This window comes from Pterocles gutturalis, unplaced genomic scaffold, assembly GCF_000699245.1.
Source record: "Pterocles gutturalis isolate BGI_N339 unplaced genomic scaffold, ASM69924v1 scaffold18717, whole genome shotgun sequence".
NCBI classification, from domain to species: domain Eukaryota; kingdom Metazoa; phylum Chordata; class Aves; order Pterocliformes; family Pteroclidae; genus Pterocles; species Pterocles gutturalis.
The window spans coordinates 3,975-21,892 of NW_010113196.1; the positions used below are offsets into that span (position 1 = coordinate 3,975).

The following is a 17,918-nucleotide window of genomic DNA, read 5'->3' on the forward strand; positions in this document are numbered from 1 at the left end:
CTCGCAGAAAGGCAACAGGTCCTTTGAAACCTCAAAGTCAGTCCTGTCAAGAAAGCAGAGGAAAAAATATAAGAGAAGTGGACAAGATTTCATGGATGGAAATTAACTGATTTCTTACTGTTCTAGGGCCAGGTTCAGCTGCACTGTTCTGCTCAGAATTTCTTTGGATTGACACAAGCATCCCTGGGGAGCTGGTGAAAACCTCTCTGATCTGGCTTCTGTGACAAGATGAAACGCATACAGCTGACGTGGAGAAAGGAGTGAAAGCAGGTAAAGCAGAGATGAGGCAGGTTTTAAGTATACATCTGATGACAGTGAATCCTGAGGAGGGTAACATTAGTAAACTGTGTTTGCGTTAGGAGGGTAAAAGTTACTTTAAGGTACCATTTCCTTAAAGCTGAATGAAATCTGCTCTTCTGTATATTTATGCAAATTATGCACGAACACACAGACCACCTGCCTCTGCCTTTCTCTTACCATTGGAAGCAGTTAGCATCCCAGTCCACTCAGTGACCCAATCCTGTCCAGCTTGACGCCAAAACAGCCCCTGGAGAGGCCCTTTTTGCTTCTGGCTCGGTATCTACGGGGTAAACTTAGGAGGTTGCTGAAGAACCTCTGGACAGCACTGTCACCCATGGACGTGCTCTCAGGCTGGTCTCTGGTGTTTCGGGTCCACTGGAATTCAGTGCCTTGCTGATCAAAGGCGCCTGTTGGGATCGTGTCATCTTGTTCGTGGTCCCTCTCTTCCGAGATGAGGGGAAGCTCCAGGTCCTCGTCAAACAGTTTGGACAGACTCTGAAAAAAGGGAAAGGTAGATGGTGAAGAGGGAGGACAGGAGAAAAAGGAGGGGTTCTGAGAACTGTCATTATTTTCATACAAGCCATGCTGAGTGCTAAGTTTGGAGAAACTTATTTTGAATGTTTATGAATAGATGAAAGTACGGAAGTGATTTCTGAAGTTGATGATGGTTATCTTTAGTTTCTTCTGGCTCACCAAGCTGCTCTGAGCTAACGCTGTATACTCTCTTAAAATACTGCAAGGCTCTATGCTGTTACTGTATTTTATAGTTCTGAGCTGACAGACTGCCAGTTAAGTCTTTCCTGGAGCTGGGGATCTGGAATATGGGATAAATTGGGAAAGATGATGGAAGAGGTTTGGTCAAGAGTGACCTAGGAACAAGAAAAAATGGTTGATAACTTGGAATAATAGAGAAGTGATGCAATGACAGGAGACATGCTGAAATGGGTGCTAGAAGGATTACATATTTATTTACAGGTTAGGAGGTTACTTCATATTTGGGAATACCAGATCTCTAGTCAGGTGGCTGAAGTGGGTTTTCCTAATGACCTGGAATTCACACACACACGTGTAAACGCACACACACATAAATGCACTTTCTCTCTTCTCATGTTCTACCCCTGGAACAAGGACTGCATTACTGCACTACTGAGCTGAGGAGGAGATTGTGCAACCCGTTAATTCCTTTTTCAGCTTAAACCAGGGGCTTCAGGGAGGAGCATGCAGGTGAGTGCTCTAGGGCTCTAGATAGGAGTCCTTCAGAAAAAAATCCTTTTCCTCCAAAAGTTTATTGTTTCACTCAGTCACAGGATGACCCTAAATATGCGATCCCCAAATTGACCCCACAGGAAAAAACATTTTCCTTTCACTTGCCTCATGTGATCAGAAATTTAAATCCAGTAATCAATTACTTTAGTTTCCCTCCATTTAATAACTCTGTCTGCCCACCTCAGGGTACCTGCTGTCATGATCTCTTTGAGTGTCTCCTGCTACTTTAGCTGAGGTTAGAAGAGACAGAGCTAATCTGAAGTGTCCGAGTCCTAAAGAAGCATGAGCTGCTTTCAGTTCTGTTAAGCAGCCAGTCACTTACCTGTAAGCTGGAAGTGGGCCTGGCCCTTGCCTGGTTTGGACTGACAATAAGCAGCAGAAGGAATCCAGGGCAAAAAAGAAGTTTCAGGTTGTTCATGTTTTGGTGTCTCTGATTCCTCCTTCCCTTGAGCCTTTCCAGTTCAGTGTTGCTCTGTGTCTCTAGCTGCCAGCCTTTATATCTTCCTTCAACCCCTCCCAAGTCTACCTTTTGAGTTCCTGCCAGTGCAAGGATTGGTTTGAGGTTCTGATCTCTTTTCATTCTCCCAGGAGGAGGAGGGAGGAAATAGAGTTCTCTTTTCTGATGGCAAATAAAAGGAGCATTTTACACTTGGGCAAGGCAGCACCAATCTGTTGCTGTGAATCTGAAGGTCTCTGCAGCCTGTTGTCTTGGTGTCACTTACGTATGTCAGTTTACTTAGCTCAGTGTTCCTTGGGGTGACGGCTAAACCTTTCCTTTCCATCCAGAGAAAAATAATTCTGAGAGAAGTATAAAGTCAGGAAGCAAATTGTATCCACTACACACTCACCTGTCTCCTTTGTCACTGTGAAGTACCGAATCAGAGGGATGGGGGTCTCATGAAACACTGTGTAAGAACTAAGTGTTATTACCTAACGTAATAATGTGGCATTAGTAACCTATGAGATGGAAGAGCTGATCTGGAGAAAAAGGGAAATCCAGGTCCTAGAACATGACAAGTAAGTGGAGTTAGTTTCTGGCCTGAGTGACAGGGAGTGGGGCTGAAACCAGGCTGACATGCACAGAAGCTTCTACGTAGCTTAAGATGAGGAAGAAATTGCCCTTTTCCCCAGGATGCAGCTTAAAATGTTTCCTCTCTGTGTTCTTTCTCTGTTAATCATATCATATTTGTACTAAATCTGAAAGGAAGCACAGCTCCAACATCTTTCTTACCACATGTGCAGTTACAGGGACATTAAAAAGCTGCAGGATCAGAATGTGTGTGTGGTGGGTTTTGTGTGTTCTGTTATTGTTGTTGGGTTGGAGGTTTTTTAATGATTAAAACCACATTTGATACAAATCTTATTAGAAAATGAAATCATAATTTCAGAGGTGTGAGGTGTGTACTTTGCAGTGTAACAAGACAGTAAGAGAAGGTCAGGGCAGTTTCAGGACTGTCTTTTCTCTGACAAAGCCAAGGGTTGTTGTGTTGGTTTGATTGTCACAAGTCTGCATATTCGTGGATAGTAAATCTTGACCTCGATCTCTGAACTTGTTTTGGGGGACTTCTGAATTGTCTCTCTGGTAACTGTTGGAAATATATACACTGGCAAAGTGCTCATCGTGTTGGTTTGATTGTCACAAGTCTGCATATTCGTGGATAATAAATCTTGACCTCAAGATCTCTGAACTTGTTTTGGGGGACTTCTGAATTGTCTCTCCGGTAACTGTTGGAAATATATACACTGGCACAGTGCTCATCTATGACTATGTTGGTAAAATCAGAATAATTAAGGTTGGAAAGGATTTCTGGAGGTCTGTGGTACAATCTTATTCCAAAAGCAGAGCCAGCTTACAACAAATTGCTCAGTGCCTTGTTGAGCTGAGTTTTGAAAATCTTCTAGACACAAGGAAATAATTTTTTCTTGTTGGAATTTTCCTTCTTGCAACTCATGTCATTGCCTCTCATCCAAATGCATTGCAGCTGGATGCTGTCCGTAAGCAAAACAAAAGGATGTTCCATTTCCCAAAACAATGGCACTCAGTGTGAATGTGTTTCACAGAGTGCTGCATAACCTAGACATTGAGGACAGCTTCAGTCCGTCTAGTCAACAGCTGGGTTCAAATCAGATTTCGTGCAGGGGAAAGAAGTGGTTAGAAACAGAAAGCCATCCAGCAAGATGTCTCTGCTTTGCATTCTGGATGTCCTCAGAGTAACATTGAAACGCAGTGTCTGAATATTCACAGCAATTTCAGACATTGCCATTGGGATGGTGCAATAACAAACTTTGGTCCATAAGAAGGGAGGAACCCCTGAGGATGGTAGAAAATATTTTGGAGACAGGAAATGTCCTTGTGCTCACTTCTGAAGTGATTTGAGTGTTCATTTGTGTGGCACATCCTCTGTATAGGGTGGAAGGAAGTATCGAGAAGAATGCAGGTTGGCATGTGTTGCTCATCTCCAACAGTAAATTGTTTTCTAGCTTACTGAGATATTTGTCCTGTACCAGCGGAGATCTTATTTCTTATTAAAAGAGTAGGCTTCAGGCATAGTATTCCTCTGGGGATATATCTGCCTCATCTCTGCAGGCTTCTGTGAAGAAGCCGAGCTCTGAAGATGACAGTGTGTGGCATGCTTAGATAGGTACCGTTAGAGCACTGCCGCAGTAACTCATTATCCTGCTCAGTGACCCCTTTCAGCTTCCCTCTCCTCTGTTGCCCAGGCCAGCATTTCCTGGCCCGCTGCAGCTGGCTGAAAGGGCAGTGACGTGTTTGTAGCGCTTTCGTCAAAGCAGGATCACCAAGTCCTTGATGGAAGCTGGCACCATGGGACCCTCATTATGAGACATTAACATTTAGCTGTGGTATCCATGCCTCTGCCTGGTTGTCCCCCCTCCCTTGCCCTCTCTCTAGCAGCTGAGCTGAGGCAGGGTTCAGTGCACAGCATCATCACGAGCCCCGGCTTGGCTGGTAATTACCCAGCTGCAGGTGCTCTGCTCGCTCTTCTGGCACCTGATCACCTTCACCCTTGGCTATGTGCTGACAGCAAGGCCCTGTTGCAGGAGGGAGCTCAGGGGGATCTGCAGCAGCAGCTCTCCCTGCAGAAAAGGGACTGGGCACAGAGACTGGTGAGCTCGCTTACCTGGTGTAAAGCTGGGATGAATCCACTGGGTCTGCACTGGAGAATTTGGTCCCTACCTCAGGGATGGCTGGGACTGCGTACTGGGAGGAACTCTGATCTCCTGGTGTCTGTGATGGTCCATCTGTGTGGAATAAACCAAACCTTTGTGATCGGGTGGCTCAGAAGGAACTTTCCCTGTGGGCTGTCATCCCACAGCAGCCACTGCACACGCTTCCTCTTTTTGCCTGTCCTGCTGTCACTAATGCTCGCTGATCTCTTTGACAGGGATGAAAAGGGGATGTTTTCCCCTGTAGCCCCTTGGGACAAGAAGGGGCCTAGGCCACCTGAGGACAAGGAGGGCAGCGGGCTGACATTTAGCAGCAGGTCTGTAGGTGGTTCTGGAGCATTGGGTTTTGATGGCAAAATTTTAATATTAGGTTTGTCAGGCACATTTATTACATTCTGATGACACTAATGAAGCCCAGCAGGGATGCAGGAGTGAGGGAGGCGATGAAATAGCTGGAGATTGTGCTCAGTGCTAGGCAAATGGCTGTCTCGGTGCGCTCTGTGCTCACTGCCGCAGTTGGGCCCAATTCTGATCTCTGCCGCAGCAGCAGTGGAAACAAATAAACCAGGTGGGACTTCTGTATCTGGCCTGCAGCAGCCAGGATCAGTCCAATTTCTCTCATTATCCCCCAGTACTGGCACTTGGATGGCATTAGAAAAGTGGAACATCCACTGATGATCCACCCCTTCAATGATTTGTCTCCCAAAGGAGCTTTTTGTTCATGTCTGAGGGCATTTCTGCTGTGTGGTTTGATGCTAAAGATCCCTGACTTTGCTCTGTGCTAGTCTTGCTGATGTTTACAACAATTTTGCTCTGAATTCTTTTGGCAGCTAGAGGCAAGCTGCTTTTCCCAAGGTATTTTAAACACACAGAGTCCCACTGCCTGTGGTTCAGCACTCTTCAGCAAATGGTATCCTCAGCTCTCAGAGGAAACGGGGAGAGGGAATGGATCAAGTTATAGATGTAAATGATAGTCGTAGAGCAGTGTAAAGCAGATGAAATGTGAAAATGCTGGAGAGCTAGTATGAAAAACACCGATGGCTTTTACAGGCTGTAGTACTGGAGAAGGTTCTCAGATTAATCACAGCAGGATGATGGGAAGAAAGGAGGGGGTTTGTATTAAGCGTGAGAAGCAAGTGGGGAATGGAGGATAGGCACACATTGTAGGATCAGCTGAAACAAAACTGAGGATTTTTGGAGGTTGGCAATACCTCCAACAGGCAAGTTGCAGGTATCCACACTGCAACTGAAAACAGGGATTAGCTGTGCATGGTTTTAAACCATCTAGGTCTTTTAATCCTGTGGCAGCCAGTCTTTCTTCCCCCCATCTTTAAGCTGGCCCTCAGAAATTCTTAGGCTGATCTTGCACTAAACTGTTCAGAATCAGCCTTTCATTCTCTGTGTGGTGTTAGATACCTTTGGTGTTTGCACGAGGTCTAGTTGGTCCCCATGTTATTGCCTTCCTGTAGAGAGATGGGACTTTCACGGGGAGCTCGGTGAAGCCTCAGCTCATGAACTTGTTGGTATAGTGAAGCACACAGCGGGTTAGCAGCCCAAAGCAGACACGCTGCTATGTTACTTCGCAGTTCATAACCTCGGACAGGAGGAAGAAAGAACCGTTCCTGGGCAGCATGGAGGTGACATATCTCCAGTTGTTTGGAGCTGAGGGAAATTTCCCCATCAGAACTAGAAGGTCGCTTCTGTGGGATCCCACCCAGCCCGTTTACTTCGGGTCGGCTGCCTTTGTCGTTATTGAAGTGTGTGGTGACCTCTTCTGGTGGATGGAGAATATGCCTCCAAGTTCGGTTAGAACAAGGTCTGGTTAAAAAAAAAAGTAAAAATAAAAGGATCAGATGCTATGAGAGGTTTTGATAAAACGACCCCATCAATCTTTGATTCAAGAACATGGTACATACAGTACCGGAGGGGGCTGAGTGGCTCTTGTGCAGGCGTTCAACTCTCGTAGCCATGTAAGAACGTGTGAGTGGTTATGTCTCGGGAAGGCACATGGTATGTGTGTGATAGATGAATGCGTGAGCATGAGATTTAAAAGTTTGCATGTACAGCAGAGTGTCAGATGTTCTGGTGGGTGGCTAAGTTTAGATCCACCAGTAGGTGTGTTGATCTGGACTCTTACAATGGATGTTGCAGAGTGTAAGTTTCTGTAAGAAGAGATGGGAGCGGGGAGGACATGTCTTCAGCATTTTGTCTGGGGTAACATTTGCCAGGTTTTTCTTTGCAACCTAGTGCATCCTGGAATAGCTTGGAGCAGTCTCAACAGTGCCCATTGATCTAGGTTTGCTAACCAAGAAGCCAAATGAAGGGGCAAAAGGTCACGCTATTCCAGTGTGCTATTTATATGCCATTTGTCAGTATAGAGCGTGCAGAAGGAGAAGCCATTTCTAGAAATGGCTAAACAGCTACAGGAATGAAATGGCACCTGTCCTAGAAGTTGCTGTGGTTGTTTACTTCCCCTCTCCCTCCCCTAAGAGACTGGTGATGAACCTAAGAATAACTCGACCAACTAAAAATGTAGCCATTACATAAACCCTGTCCTCCACTAAGCACTCTGTAGATTTTCTTTGGCCTGTGAGAGAGTGGCACTGTGCATAACCTCAATTTTGTATTCCCAGAGCAGAATCCCAATTGTCCATTAGTTCTGACACATCTCTGACCCATAGACTTTCCTTGACCAGAGAGTTGTGTAGGTAGGTCCCTGGTTTTTTGGAGTAGGGAGGTAAACTGTCTCAGTTTTTGTTTGTCAGAGAATTCATGTGTGTATTGTTCTTCCTCCTGCTCACATTTACAGTCCTCTTTGTCAATGTTTCTCATCAGTTCAGGCACAATTGGATACTTGCATGTGTCCACGCACGCTTGCTCACTAGGGTTAGAAGGAAAATCCTTTGTGTCACAGTGTGGTAAGCAGTTAGTTGCACCTGGAAGTCTGCAGTGGATGCGGTGCACATTAGGCTACGTGGGAACAGAAAGAGAGCTCTGTCCTGCCTCGGGTGGGTGAGCCACCGTGGGAGGAATGCAGCCTCATCCAGAGCTTAGCTAAGCTGCTCTTTCTTAGTAACTCAGAGTAGCTATGGTGACTCTTATCACCCACTGTTCTTGATTTAACAGCCCTTCTTTGTTTTCCCAGAAAATACTCACTATGTTCGCCAAGCTTCTGGAAATAGCTACATCCTTTTGTGGTGGAGGACAGCGTGGCCGTGGGCCAGAGGGGCAGGATATTTTAGCTGTTGTTTATCAGCACAGTGAGATGGGCAAGTAGCGTTTCAAAAACTAACACTTCTAAAGCCACGGTAAGGTGCTTAGGCTACAGGGCTGGAGCCTGTGTTCGTGCTTGAGATAAACTCCGCTGTCAGCACCACATTCACACCTCCCCTGTCACATTAGACACCCCATGGTCCTGCCTTTCCCACTAGTCACTTGCTGTAAAGCCTCAGCAAAGGGGTATCAGCCCCTGTACCTTCGTGTACAGAGTCCCCAGGGGCTTCATTGCTCCATGTGCCCTTGTGGTGACATTGAGACAGCTGGAGAAAATACTGTGAGTTGGAATAGATTTGTCACCAAAGATTGTCACCCTGAACTTTGGACTCAGCCACTTCCCCTTGGGATGCACTGCCTGACCATTGCTGTCTGGACAAAAGAGAAGTGGGTGGAGTAGCTATATGTCAGGGCTTGTGGTGTGAGTTAGGGGATGTGTGGTAGCAGGGCTGCTTCCTTGCATGAATGCAGACACCAAATGCGCTGTCTGAAATGACAGAGATTGGGGGAAGGCAGTTAGATCTGCTTGTGTATGCTGAGGAAAGCAATTTCACTCCAAGTTACTTACTCTCTCCTTGTAAAAGTCAATTTTGAGTCAGAAGTTGAGTGGCTATAGGCTGGACAGAGTTACTCCAGAATTACAGGATTTCCTTTAATTAATTTACAGGGACAAAGGACAGTTCTGTTAAGCTACTGAATGCTGCTAGAAATTCTCTTTGGAGGCAGAGAATGCTTTTAGCATCCCTTGTCCACTGGAGATTCTTCACATAACTTGTGCATTGTTTGACCAAGAGGATTTGTTTTACCATGTTACCTCCCCGAGGATAACAGCACATTTTTTGCCAAGTGTTGAAGTGTGAAGGCTGCTGTGAGCCATGACATCATATCTCAGGCCAGAGCAGATCAGGAAATGACCAAGAAGGCCTGAAATACTGGCCATGGGAAGAATGGATGGAGGAGAGAAGGGATAGGTCAGTGCACCTGGCAAGTGTAATAGGACCAGTTCTTTGACACTTGAGCATATGATGGTATTTTAATGCAGAGAGGTAGCTTGTGAGAGGCAGAGGTGAACTAGGGTGCAAATCCACTAGTGACACGCTAATACATCAGAACTGCCTTTAAGCAATAAGGAGTAAAGGGGATATGGGCCTGAACAGCTAGACAGCTCTGAATCTGAGCTTTCTTTAACTCTAGGAGGCTTAAATTTAATTCTGGATCCCAACCTCTAACCACAACTAGGACAATAATTCCCTCCAGACACATCAAAAATACCGGTGAGGAGAGACAGATACGTATATTAATGGCCATGGCTGTTTTGAGGGGGTGGAAGGAAGGTGAAAACCAACAAGCTACATTTTCTAGAAAGTTTAATGTTTTTTTGCAAAAATAAATCATTGTAAGTATTGGTTCATAAACTGAACAGTTTCAACTATTTTTGAACTGATGTAGACTGATGTAAGGGGATTAGTCAGTTAAAAAAAAAAAAAAGTCTGGGGGCTGGTTCATAAGGTAAATTATCTCAGGTCTTGCTCGCTGGGTTACAAAGCCAAGGGCTTGTTTTGCTCCAAGGTTCCAAGAGCTGTGGGGCTTATCACTGAAGTCAGAGCCAAGACAAACCTTCAGGCTGGGTCATGTCAGTCTCGTGTTGCCCACAGCACAGGGGGTCTTCATTAAAGTCCAAACAAACCTGACTCGCAGGCAGATCTCATGCTGTCTTGCTGCTGGTTTTGTAAATAATCTGCTCTCTAAATTGCTAGCACACATTTCTCTCTCTGTAGATCTCCTTGTGTCAAGCATTGAGAGCAGGATGATTTAGACTAAGACTTAGCTGCTTTGGGGTCTTTTGTTCTGTAATTGTATGGGCACAGAATTGGCCAGTATCTCTTTGAGAAGTGGAAAAGTGCATCACTTTCATGGTCTTTTCTGCAACCTAAGCAGCTGTTTGCCTCTGTATTTCCCCTCTGCATGAAGTGTGCATGATGTTCCCCTGTTTCACGTCGGTGTTATGAAACTAGGTTGTTGTCTGTGCAGCTTTGCAATCGTAGAGGGAAGAATGAATGAGAGCTTTTGCAGATATTTGTGAATTGCCTGATCACTAGAAAGCTTCTACTGGAGAAGAGAGGCTGCATTTGAAACTTCTGCTCCTCCTAACTGTAACACTGTGTGGCTTTCCAGAGCTATTTTTTCCACATCCTTAATCATTGTACTACTGTACTTTAAACCTCAAAACAGATCGCTGCTTACACAGGTCTGAGAGCTTGATTTGGTTCCCCTTAGCTTCAAAGCAAGTACCTTCATTGAGACAACAAAATGTCCTGTCCCTCCAGGCTGAGCTTCCAGGCCCTGTGCCCGCTGATTTGTTCCCTCATGGTCCTGCCAGCTCAAGGGTGCTGAGCACAAGTGTTGGTGAGCCATGTGTGGAAGGCAGAGAGATCAGCAGGCAGGAATTCCTGGAGCAGCAAGAGGAGGGGGCATGACAGGAAGAGGGGACTGATACTTCTCTGAAGAGCCCATCACAAATAGTGCAAGAATAACAGTTCTCTGTCCTGGCTACAGATTCCCTTATCTGGGAGCATTAAGCGGTGGAGCCTGTCGACACTTCTGCCTCGCGCCCTGCTCTGCACTCAGCCACCTGCAGATACAGAGTGGCTTGAACAAGTTCCAGTGCTCGCTCTCGGAGCTTCCCAGGACCCCGCAGCGCCGCGCCGTTGGGCAGCCAGGTGACATCACTGCCACTGGCGCTTCCTGTGTCACATTCCCAACTGAAGAGCCTCTTGCCAAATCCTTGTCGTTCTACACAGTCTTTTTAGGAACAAATGGTCTAATTTTAGCCTGACTGCCACAAACACCTTCCTGAAATAGACTCTGACTCTCTCCTGCCTTGTGCATGTTCTTGAGAGTTAAAAACAAAATCCCTCGTCCTTAGGGTCTGCAGCTAAGGCCTCTGTCAGCCTAAATTTGGGTAGTAAGAAGTACTGAGCAGTGCAATGAGGAGACTGCTGTCACTGTTAGACCCAAACTGAGCTGAGTAAGGACAGGAATGTTCCAGAGGCAGAAACTCAGATGATGGCACATCACAAAGTTGTACTGATCTGGTCCAGTCTGGGTGAGTCATTCTGTATTTCGAGGACCTCCCAATAGAAAGAACTTGTTTTCTGGACTGGGTGCAGCCAGATATGACAGTGAAAGGACTTACTCAGTGTCTTCTGTGGTTTGCCTAGGAAAAGTGCTCTAATCACCGTCCTTTATTTTAGGGGCCTGACTAGATGAGCCCAGGCCTAGGGGTCCATGAACTGTGGTTCTGATCCCATAGCAAAGTCAGTTCATATCTGCCTGCTGTCCTTGAAGGGCATGTGCAGCAGTTTAAGAACAAACAAAAAGAAATAGGAATTACTGTGAGATGAGGACAAGGAGCACAAACTCCACAAAATCACTGGACTTTTATGCTCCTGCCTTTTGCTGTTTCCATGAGCTTGACTATGCAAGCTCTTGTACTGAAGGGTCAATGCAAACCTGAACTGCTGTTGTTAATTAGCAGAGAGTAAAAAGCCATGTCTTTAAAGAACGCTCTAAATAGGAAAGGAAAAAATGTTTCAGGCAGCTGTTGTCTTTGTGTTGCTCTCTTGGGAGTGACATGCACACCCCTTATGTTCCTTTAAACCTGTTAATTAAGCAGCTCCTTGTGTCTGCAGGTCAGTTGATCAGCTAATGGATTCCCCACAGTCTCCAGTGCACCATGTCCTGAAGGATAAAAATAGGAAAAGGCAAAAAGCTCTTGGGGATCCAACCGGATCCTGGGCTGACTTGTCCATGGGGCCTTTTCTGAGCAGTACTGAAAGCAGGCACATGAGACAAAAAACAATAGCCCCTGTGGTTGTTTCCCTGGGGTTTGCAGGGTCCTTGGGCATATGTCCTAGTCTCTGCAGGGTGTGAGACTATTAGCCAGGGGAGCCTCCCAGCTTGCCATTATTCAGGTGTCAGCCAAATACTGTTGGCTCTCATAAGGTGAGTGCAAAGTGGCTGGTGTTACTGAATACTCTAAAGACCAAACACCTGGCACCTGGCTCCAGATGGGCTTTAATGGGTGAGAACAAAGGTGGCAGCAGGGCTTCATGGGCTGAGCATCTCAGCAGGAGCTGGGAGTGTGCCAGCACATTAATGGAAGGACAGAAAGGACTTGGGGGACAGGACTTCTCCATTCTAGGTGAGCACCTGAATTCCCCAACCTACTGCATGGTCTGGGATAGCTTTTGCTCTCTTTCTCTGGGAGTGTCATCCAGGATCTTTGAAATGTCACTGGCAAGAACTTTGTCAAACTGATTCATTTCAGTGAACTATTTTTGTTTCCAGCTTCACACCACCTGCTCATTTTGACACACATCTTTAATAACCAACTTTTTAACACCCTGAAAAGCAGTGCAGAGCCCATGGGTTAGGTAACTTACTGGAGCTCATTGAGCAGGTTGTTAGCAGAGCCAAGTGCTCAGCCTTAATTTTTTTGTTGGGCTTTTTTTTTTTTTGGCTTACATTTCTGCATCTGGGCCATAGAGATCATCCATCCTGGAATATGTGAGAGTAGGGAACAGTCATTGCCAGAGTCGGTTTGGGAATCAGGACCAGCTAGAAGCTGACAAAAACTCCAGGATATGTGCTCTTTTCTATTTAATCTTATTAATCTGCTTCCCTTTTCACCTGCTCTCTTCTTTCAAGGGCATGTTGCCATTTAGTGCCTTGTCTTAAAAGACTTGTTTTGCCCTTCTAGCTTCTCTGTCCTCCATCTCAAACAGAAAATGCTGTGGCAACTCAATGGCATTCCCGTCTCCGTTCACTGATTGTGACAAAGGGTACGTGGGACTAGAGTCCAGCCGTTCTCCAAGGGAGCTTAAAGGCCTGTGAGTGCACGGTTTATCAGGCAGGCTTGTAATGACACCTGGCGTTCGGTCTAGGAAAACGCTGATAATTGTACAGCCCTTTCAGTGATACTGGGGAAGTCTATGGGGGAACTGACTTTGTATGTCAAACTCAAAAATGGAAACTGTGTTTATCCCTACAGGATTTGTCTAATTGAAGGTATATCTCTGTGCTTTTGCCTAGGTTGAAGTCCACTACCCCAGCATAGAGAAACTTGAGAGTTTGTTAGTCTGATCCAGACCTGCGTTTTCAGTCCAGAAACTGTTTCATCTTACCAAAAGTCAGTCTCAGAGTTAGGCCAGCCAACCTGGTACAGCCTCAGCCTTCATCCACTCCAAGCCTTGTTGTATGTTAGGCATAGACAACCCAAAAATCTTTGGAAACCACGCCACTGTATCAAAGCATTGGCTGTATGCATAGAAAGCAGCTCATCACTTGATCCTTCCTCTCTGGAGAGGGATTGTTCAGACTTGAACCAAAGCACGTTTCGTTAATAAACACCAATTTCCGTCTATCATCAAGCACACAGGGCTATTTTCTACTCTTTTCTAAATTAAAAATCCACACTGAAGCCTCTGAAGAGATGAAGATCAGAACAGGCTCAATTTTCCATGCAAATAATTTGCCTCTGATCTTGACCCAGGATTTTCATAACAATTAGAGACAGCGTGGGGCTCCTGTGGCTCTGAACTGCTCTGTGGTACCCAGCTGTCCCTCTCCCTCGCCCCGGTGGTGTTCCTTTCATGCCTGCTTGTGAGGGGATATGTGCACCTGAGACATTTTCCTCCACTGACTTAAAAGTTATGGCCCTTCAACAGCATTTATTTCTGTCCCCCCCTTTTCTGTTTTTTTTCCACGTTTGATCCCATTCGCCGAACACTGACGGGAGCCAGATGAAAAGATTCCAACCTTTCAGTATCTGTACTGGGTATCAGCCTGGATTTATAAATGTGTTTTTGAGTGATTGTGTTTGCTTAATGCTGTGTGAGCATGCCTGTGCAGCTTCCATGCATCTCTAGTAACACCATCATCAAACATTAAAAAAAAAAAAACCAACACACCACCATCCCCTTGGATTCAAGACGCTGTGTGAGCATGCCTGTGCAGCTTCCACGCATCTCTAGTAACACCATCATCAAGCATTAAAAAAAAAAAACAAACAACACACCACCATCCCCTTGGATTCAAGAGGCTGACTTTAAGAGGAGTTATTTTTTCCTGTTTGATTTGTATTTCTCATGGTTTTCTGTGATGCAGCTTGCTGTAATATGATTTCCATTTGTTTTCTTTGGTGTGAAAGTATCCGAAAAACTTACCAGCTACCTTAATGAGAAAATCTTAACCACATGCTTGCAGATATCTTTTAATAGAAATTAAATTCTGTTTGCACCCATGTAAATTTTCCATGTAGAAAAGTTCTGAGATCTGGGAAGGGAAGTTGTGCTTGAGATGGGCAAAATATCTCACTGGGTTTTTATAAGTTGTGGGACTGGAGTGACCGTTGTGATGTTTGAAGCAAAACCCTGCATGAGCTGAACCACTGAATTTGCTTGAAATAATCCTTGCTGGAACTGGTGAACAGATTTTTAGAAGAACACCTGATCTTGATTCATAAGACACTAGTGATAGAGCTAGTTCTCTGGTTCATTATTTTTCACGTAGAAACATGCATATTGCATTCATTGTGAATATTTCAGCCTCCAATTTCAGCTTAGTTATCTGCAAGATAGTTCTTTAGCTGACCTTCTGCGATCCCAGCCCTTGGGAGCAAGCTGACCCCATCACCTCGGGCTAAGCTTGCTTTGTGTACAGCCACACAGACACTCCTACAGCGACTTCTCTGAGCTGACTGAAAGGAGCAGCTTCTGGCTTTCATTCTGTAAGGAGGCAATGTGTATGAGGTATTTCAGTTGTTCTTAATTAGCCAAGTGAATGACAGAGAGGTACTCTGACCAGCTTTCTTTGAAGTTCATAAAGCTTCTTTTATTTTAGAAAAAAAAAAAAATAAATTTAAAGACAAAGACCACTGTAGCTTTCCAATTACTTTTATTTTAGAAAAAAAAAAAAAATTAAAGACAAAGACCACTGTAGCTTTCCAAGCTTGACTTCCTCTTAAATACATACCTTTATTTTTGTTGTGTTTTGCAGCCAGTAAGCACTGCCTTGCCTCCCCTAATAAAAAGAACTTTATTCTGCTAAGATCTTTCTCCTATGCAGTAGTAATGCTCTACGTGAACCTGTTGATTGGGAGAGGAGACAGGCCAAACCCTCTCCCCCACACTTTTGCTTCTGTTCCCGTCAGAATGGTTCCCTCACTCTGGAATTGCTCAAAGAAGGCAGCTAGCAGGATAGAGTTAATGGTCTCTGCAGCCCACTTACAAATAAGTTGAACGTGTGTAGAGTTACGAATTGCCAACATCAGGAAGTAATTCCGCTTGCTTTGATTTCTCTGAGTCATACATAGAAGAGGAATTTACTCTGCTCTGCTCATCACTGCAGAGGCGTCTTTTCCTCGAACAAGGAAAGAAAAGCAAATTATAATTTGATGGGAGAATAGCTTGTCCTTCTGATGTCTTCCATACAGCCGGACTGCGTCTTTGTCTCACCATCTACTCCCTTGGTGATGGGATAAGGGAAACAATACGTGTGCGGAGAGGAGATTCCTCTGTAGTGGAGAAGAGCTGTAAAGACAAAGTGCTGCAGAGACTTAACAGAAGCCATTTAATATTGTTTCCACTTCATTTGTCTCTCTGAAACAATGATCAAAAAGAGTTATTTACCTGCCCTCCTCTCCAGCAGGGTCTCACTACTCCCTCTCCTACTATCTACAGTTACACATGCCTTGTAAGCGATAGGTAAGTGGAGAGATATACAGGCTGGCTTGAAATAAGCTGGCTCAGGCTCTGAAAGTCTCCTCGCTAGTCTGGACTTTGATGGTTAGATTCTGTGTCACCTACAAATATAAATCTAGAATAGCTTTACTGGAGTGAAAGGAGTCACGTTGCTGTGCATCTTTTATCTACCATTTGTGCTGCTGATGGAACTCCACCTGCACTTTTGTAGCTTCTCCTTGTTTACAGACACCTTTCTAAATTTCTATTGCTGTTTTAGGTTCTCAAGTAGACATACTAGTTAAAAATGTGAGTTATGGCTAAGAAGAAAAGGTAATGTTATTTAAAACAAATGTGTGCACCTGGGGCAGTCCAGTCATTTCTTATCTTGTCACACCTCATCTACAAAACCTGGGAGAAACTCATTTTTCAGCATTGCTTTCATAACATGTTCTCCAAGCTCTGTCCTGTGTTCTAAACTGGCACCTTTGTCACCTTCCCCCAAAGCAGGCAACCCCAACGAGGTGAGGTTCTCCTGGAGGCTCTGATGGGAGCGTTGGTGAAAGCTGTTCCTCTGCTTCTGGCTTGTGCCGTGGGTGGCACTCTCAGGGGTCCGGGCTGCCCTGGAACTCTGAGTGTGGCTGTCAGGGCTCAGCTCATCCCAGGGCATCGCAGGGTCCTGCTCAGCCCATGCTGCTCCCCCAGCGCCTGCACCACGCTGTTGACAGAGAGGAACACACGTTAGAGCTTGGATTTGCACACAGCAGAGCCCTCCACTTGCAGGCCAAAGATACAAGTTCTCCACGTCTTAGCCCTCGGCGAACAGCTCATTGTCTAGGAAGCCTCACCCTGCCAAACGTTCACCTCCTTACTTGTTGGACAGATCGCTGGCTGCTCTCCATCTTCCTTTTTCTTGGACATTGCTGGATTCCAGTGACACACCAGGCTGTCATTTTGGATGCTGTAGTTCTTGTTACCAAGAAGCCAGTAGGTTTTCATTTTCCCTTTGCCCTGGGGCAAGAAAAGGAGAGAGCAGAAAACAGGCATTTTCATGGGGTATGAAGCAGAGAATCACTATAGCCAGTGCTAGTACTTGTACTGCATTTGTTATCTCTCCTTCTCTCATAAGTAGTTGCCGTTTTGGGAAAACGTTGCAATTTATATACAGCTTGGGTGCTAATAAATTTTGTTACTTCAGAAAAAGACCTTGCTGGTCACTGGCAGTATGGTAAAGGGTTTAAAATCAGCCTTGCGCCCGTGTGTCTTTGTAACCGAGTCCCAACACTTTCACCCATCTTCATGTGTTTCCATGCGGTTACAGACTGAGCAGCTGTATTTCAAAGCACGCAGTAACACTTCTGCGTCGATGAGGAGTAATATATAGCCACTTTCACCTGAACTAGCAAAAAAACCTTGTGGCCCCAGTTAAAAATTGACTTGCAATTCATGGAAGAGCAATGGCCAAATCTATCATATCTCCTTCCTATCTCATTAAACTCCTTTACTGTTGCAAAGCTACAGAAAAGCTGTTACCTTGACTTCAATTTCGCCTCTGGGTTCAATTTCATATGCATCATCGGAGGGCATCGTATGTAGCAGAACTGATATGGATCTTCTGCGCTGGGATTCAGAACAGAGCATTAGAAATGAATGATTCGCCTCTTCCCAGAGACCACGCGCCAGCCCTCCTGCATTTATCAGCCCAGTGTTTCCTCTTCAGAAAATGTCAGGTTGGGGAAGAAGCACAAAGAAGGGGACGATTCCTTAAACATTGGCTGAGGACTCTGTGACACTGTACGCGGCCGTCGGCTAGAACACAGCAGCAGCGCAGCAGGCTGCCTGACCCACTGACGCGACTGTGCAGTGCTGCTCTGGGTATCTCTCAGCACTGTACAGCAGTTAATAGGTGGTGTTGGCAGCAAAAGCAGCATGAAAGGCTGGACAAGAAAACATGCCCCTCCCTCTTCTCCACAACCATGGTGTTTCTACCTAATGCCTTTGTGTTAAAGTCCTTAAAATCAAACCTGGCTTAGCTTGTGCCATTTGGCTTTTGCCACCCTCTATCTCCTCTTATTTCCAATCCCTTTTCAGAAATGGCGTAAGGGATGTGACTCTGCCCATGTGGATACACAAGAGTTTATCTTGCTCATT

General features: G+C 45.4%; 1 protein-coding gene across 1 annotated transcript; it reads right to left on the reverse strand.

Moving 5' to 3' along the window:
• Positions 1-489: 489 nt before the first annotated feature.
• Positions 490-1,984, reverse strand: NPPC (natriuretic peptide C). The gene is made up of 2 exons (XM_010074389.1): positions 1,889-1,984; positions 490-795 (listed from the first exon to the last, which is right to left on the reverse strand). Exons 1-2 carry the CDS (start codon positions 1,982-1,984, stop codon positions 490-492), a joined length of 402 nt encoding a protein of 133 aa, XP_010072691.1.
• Positions 1,985-17,918: the final 15,934 nt, after the last annotated feature.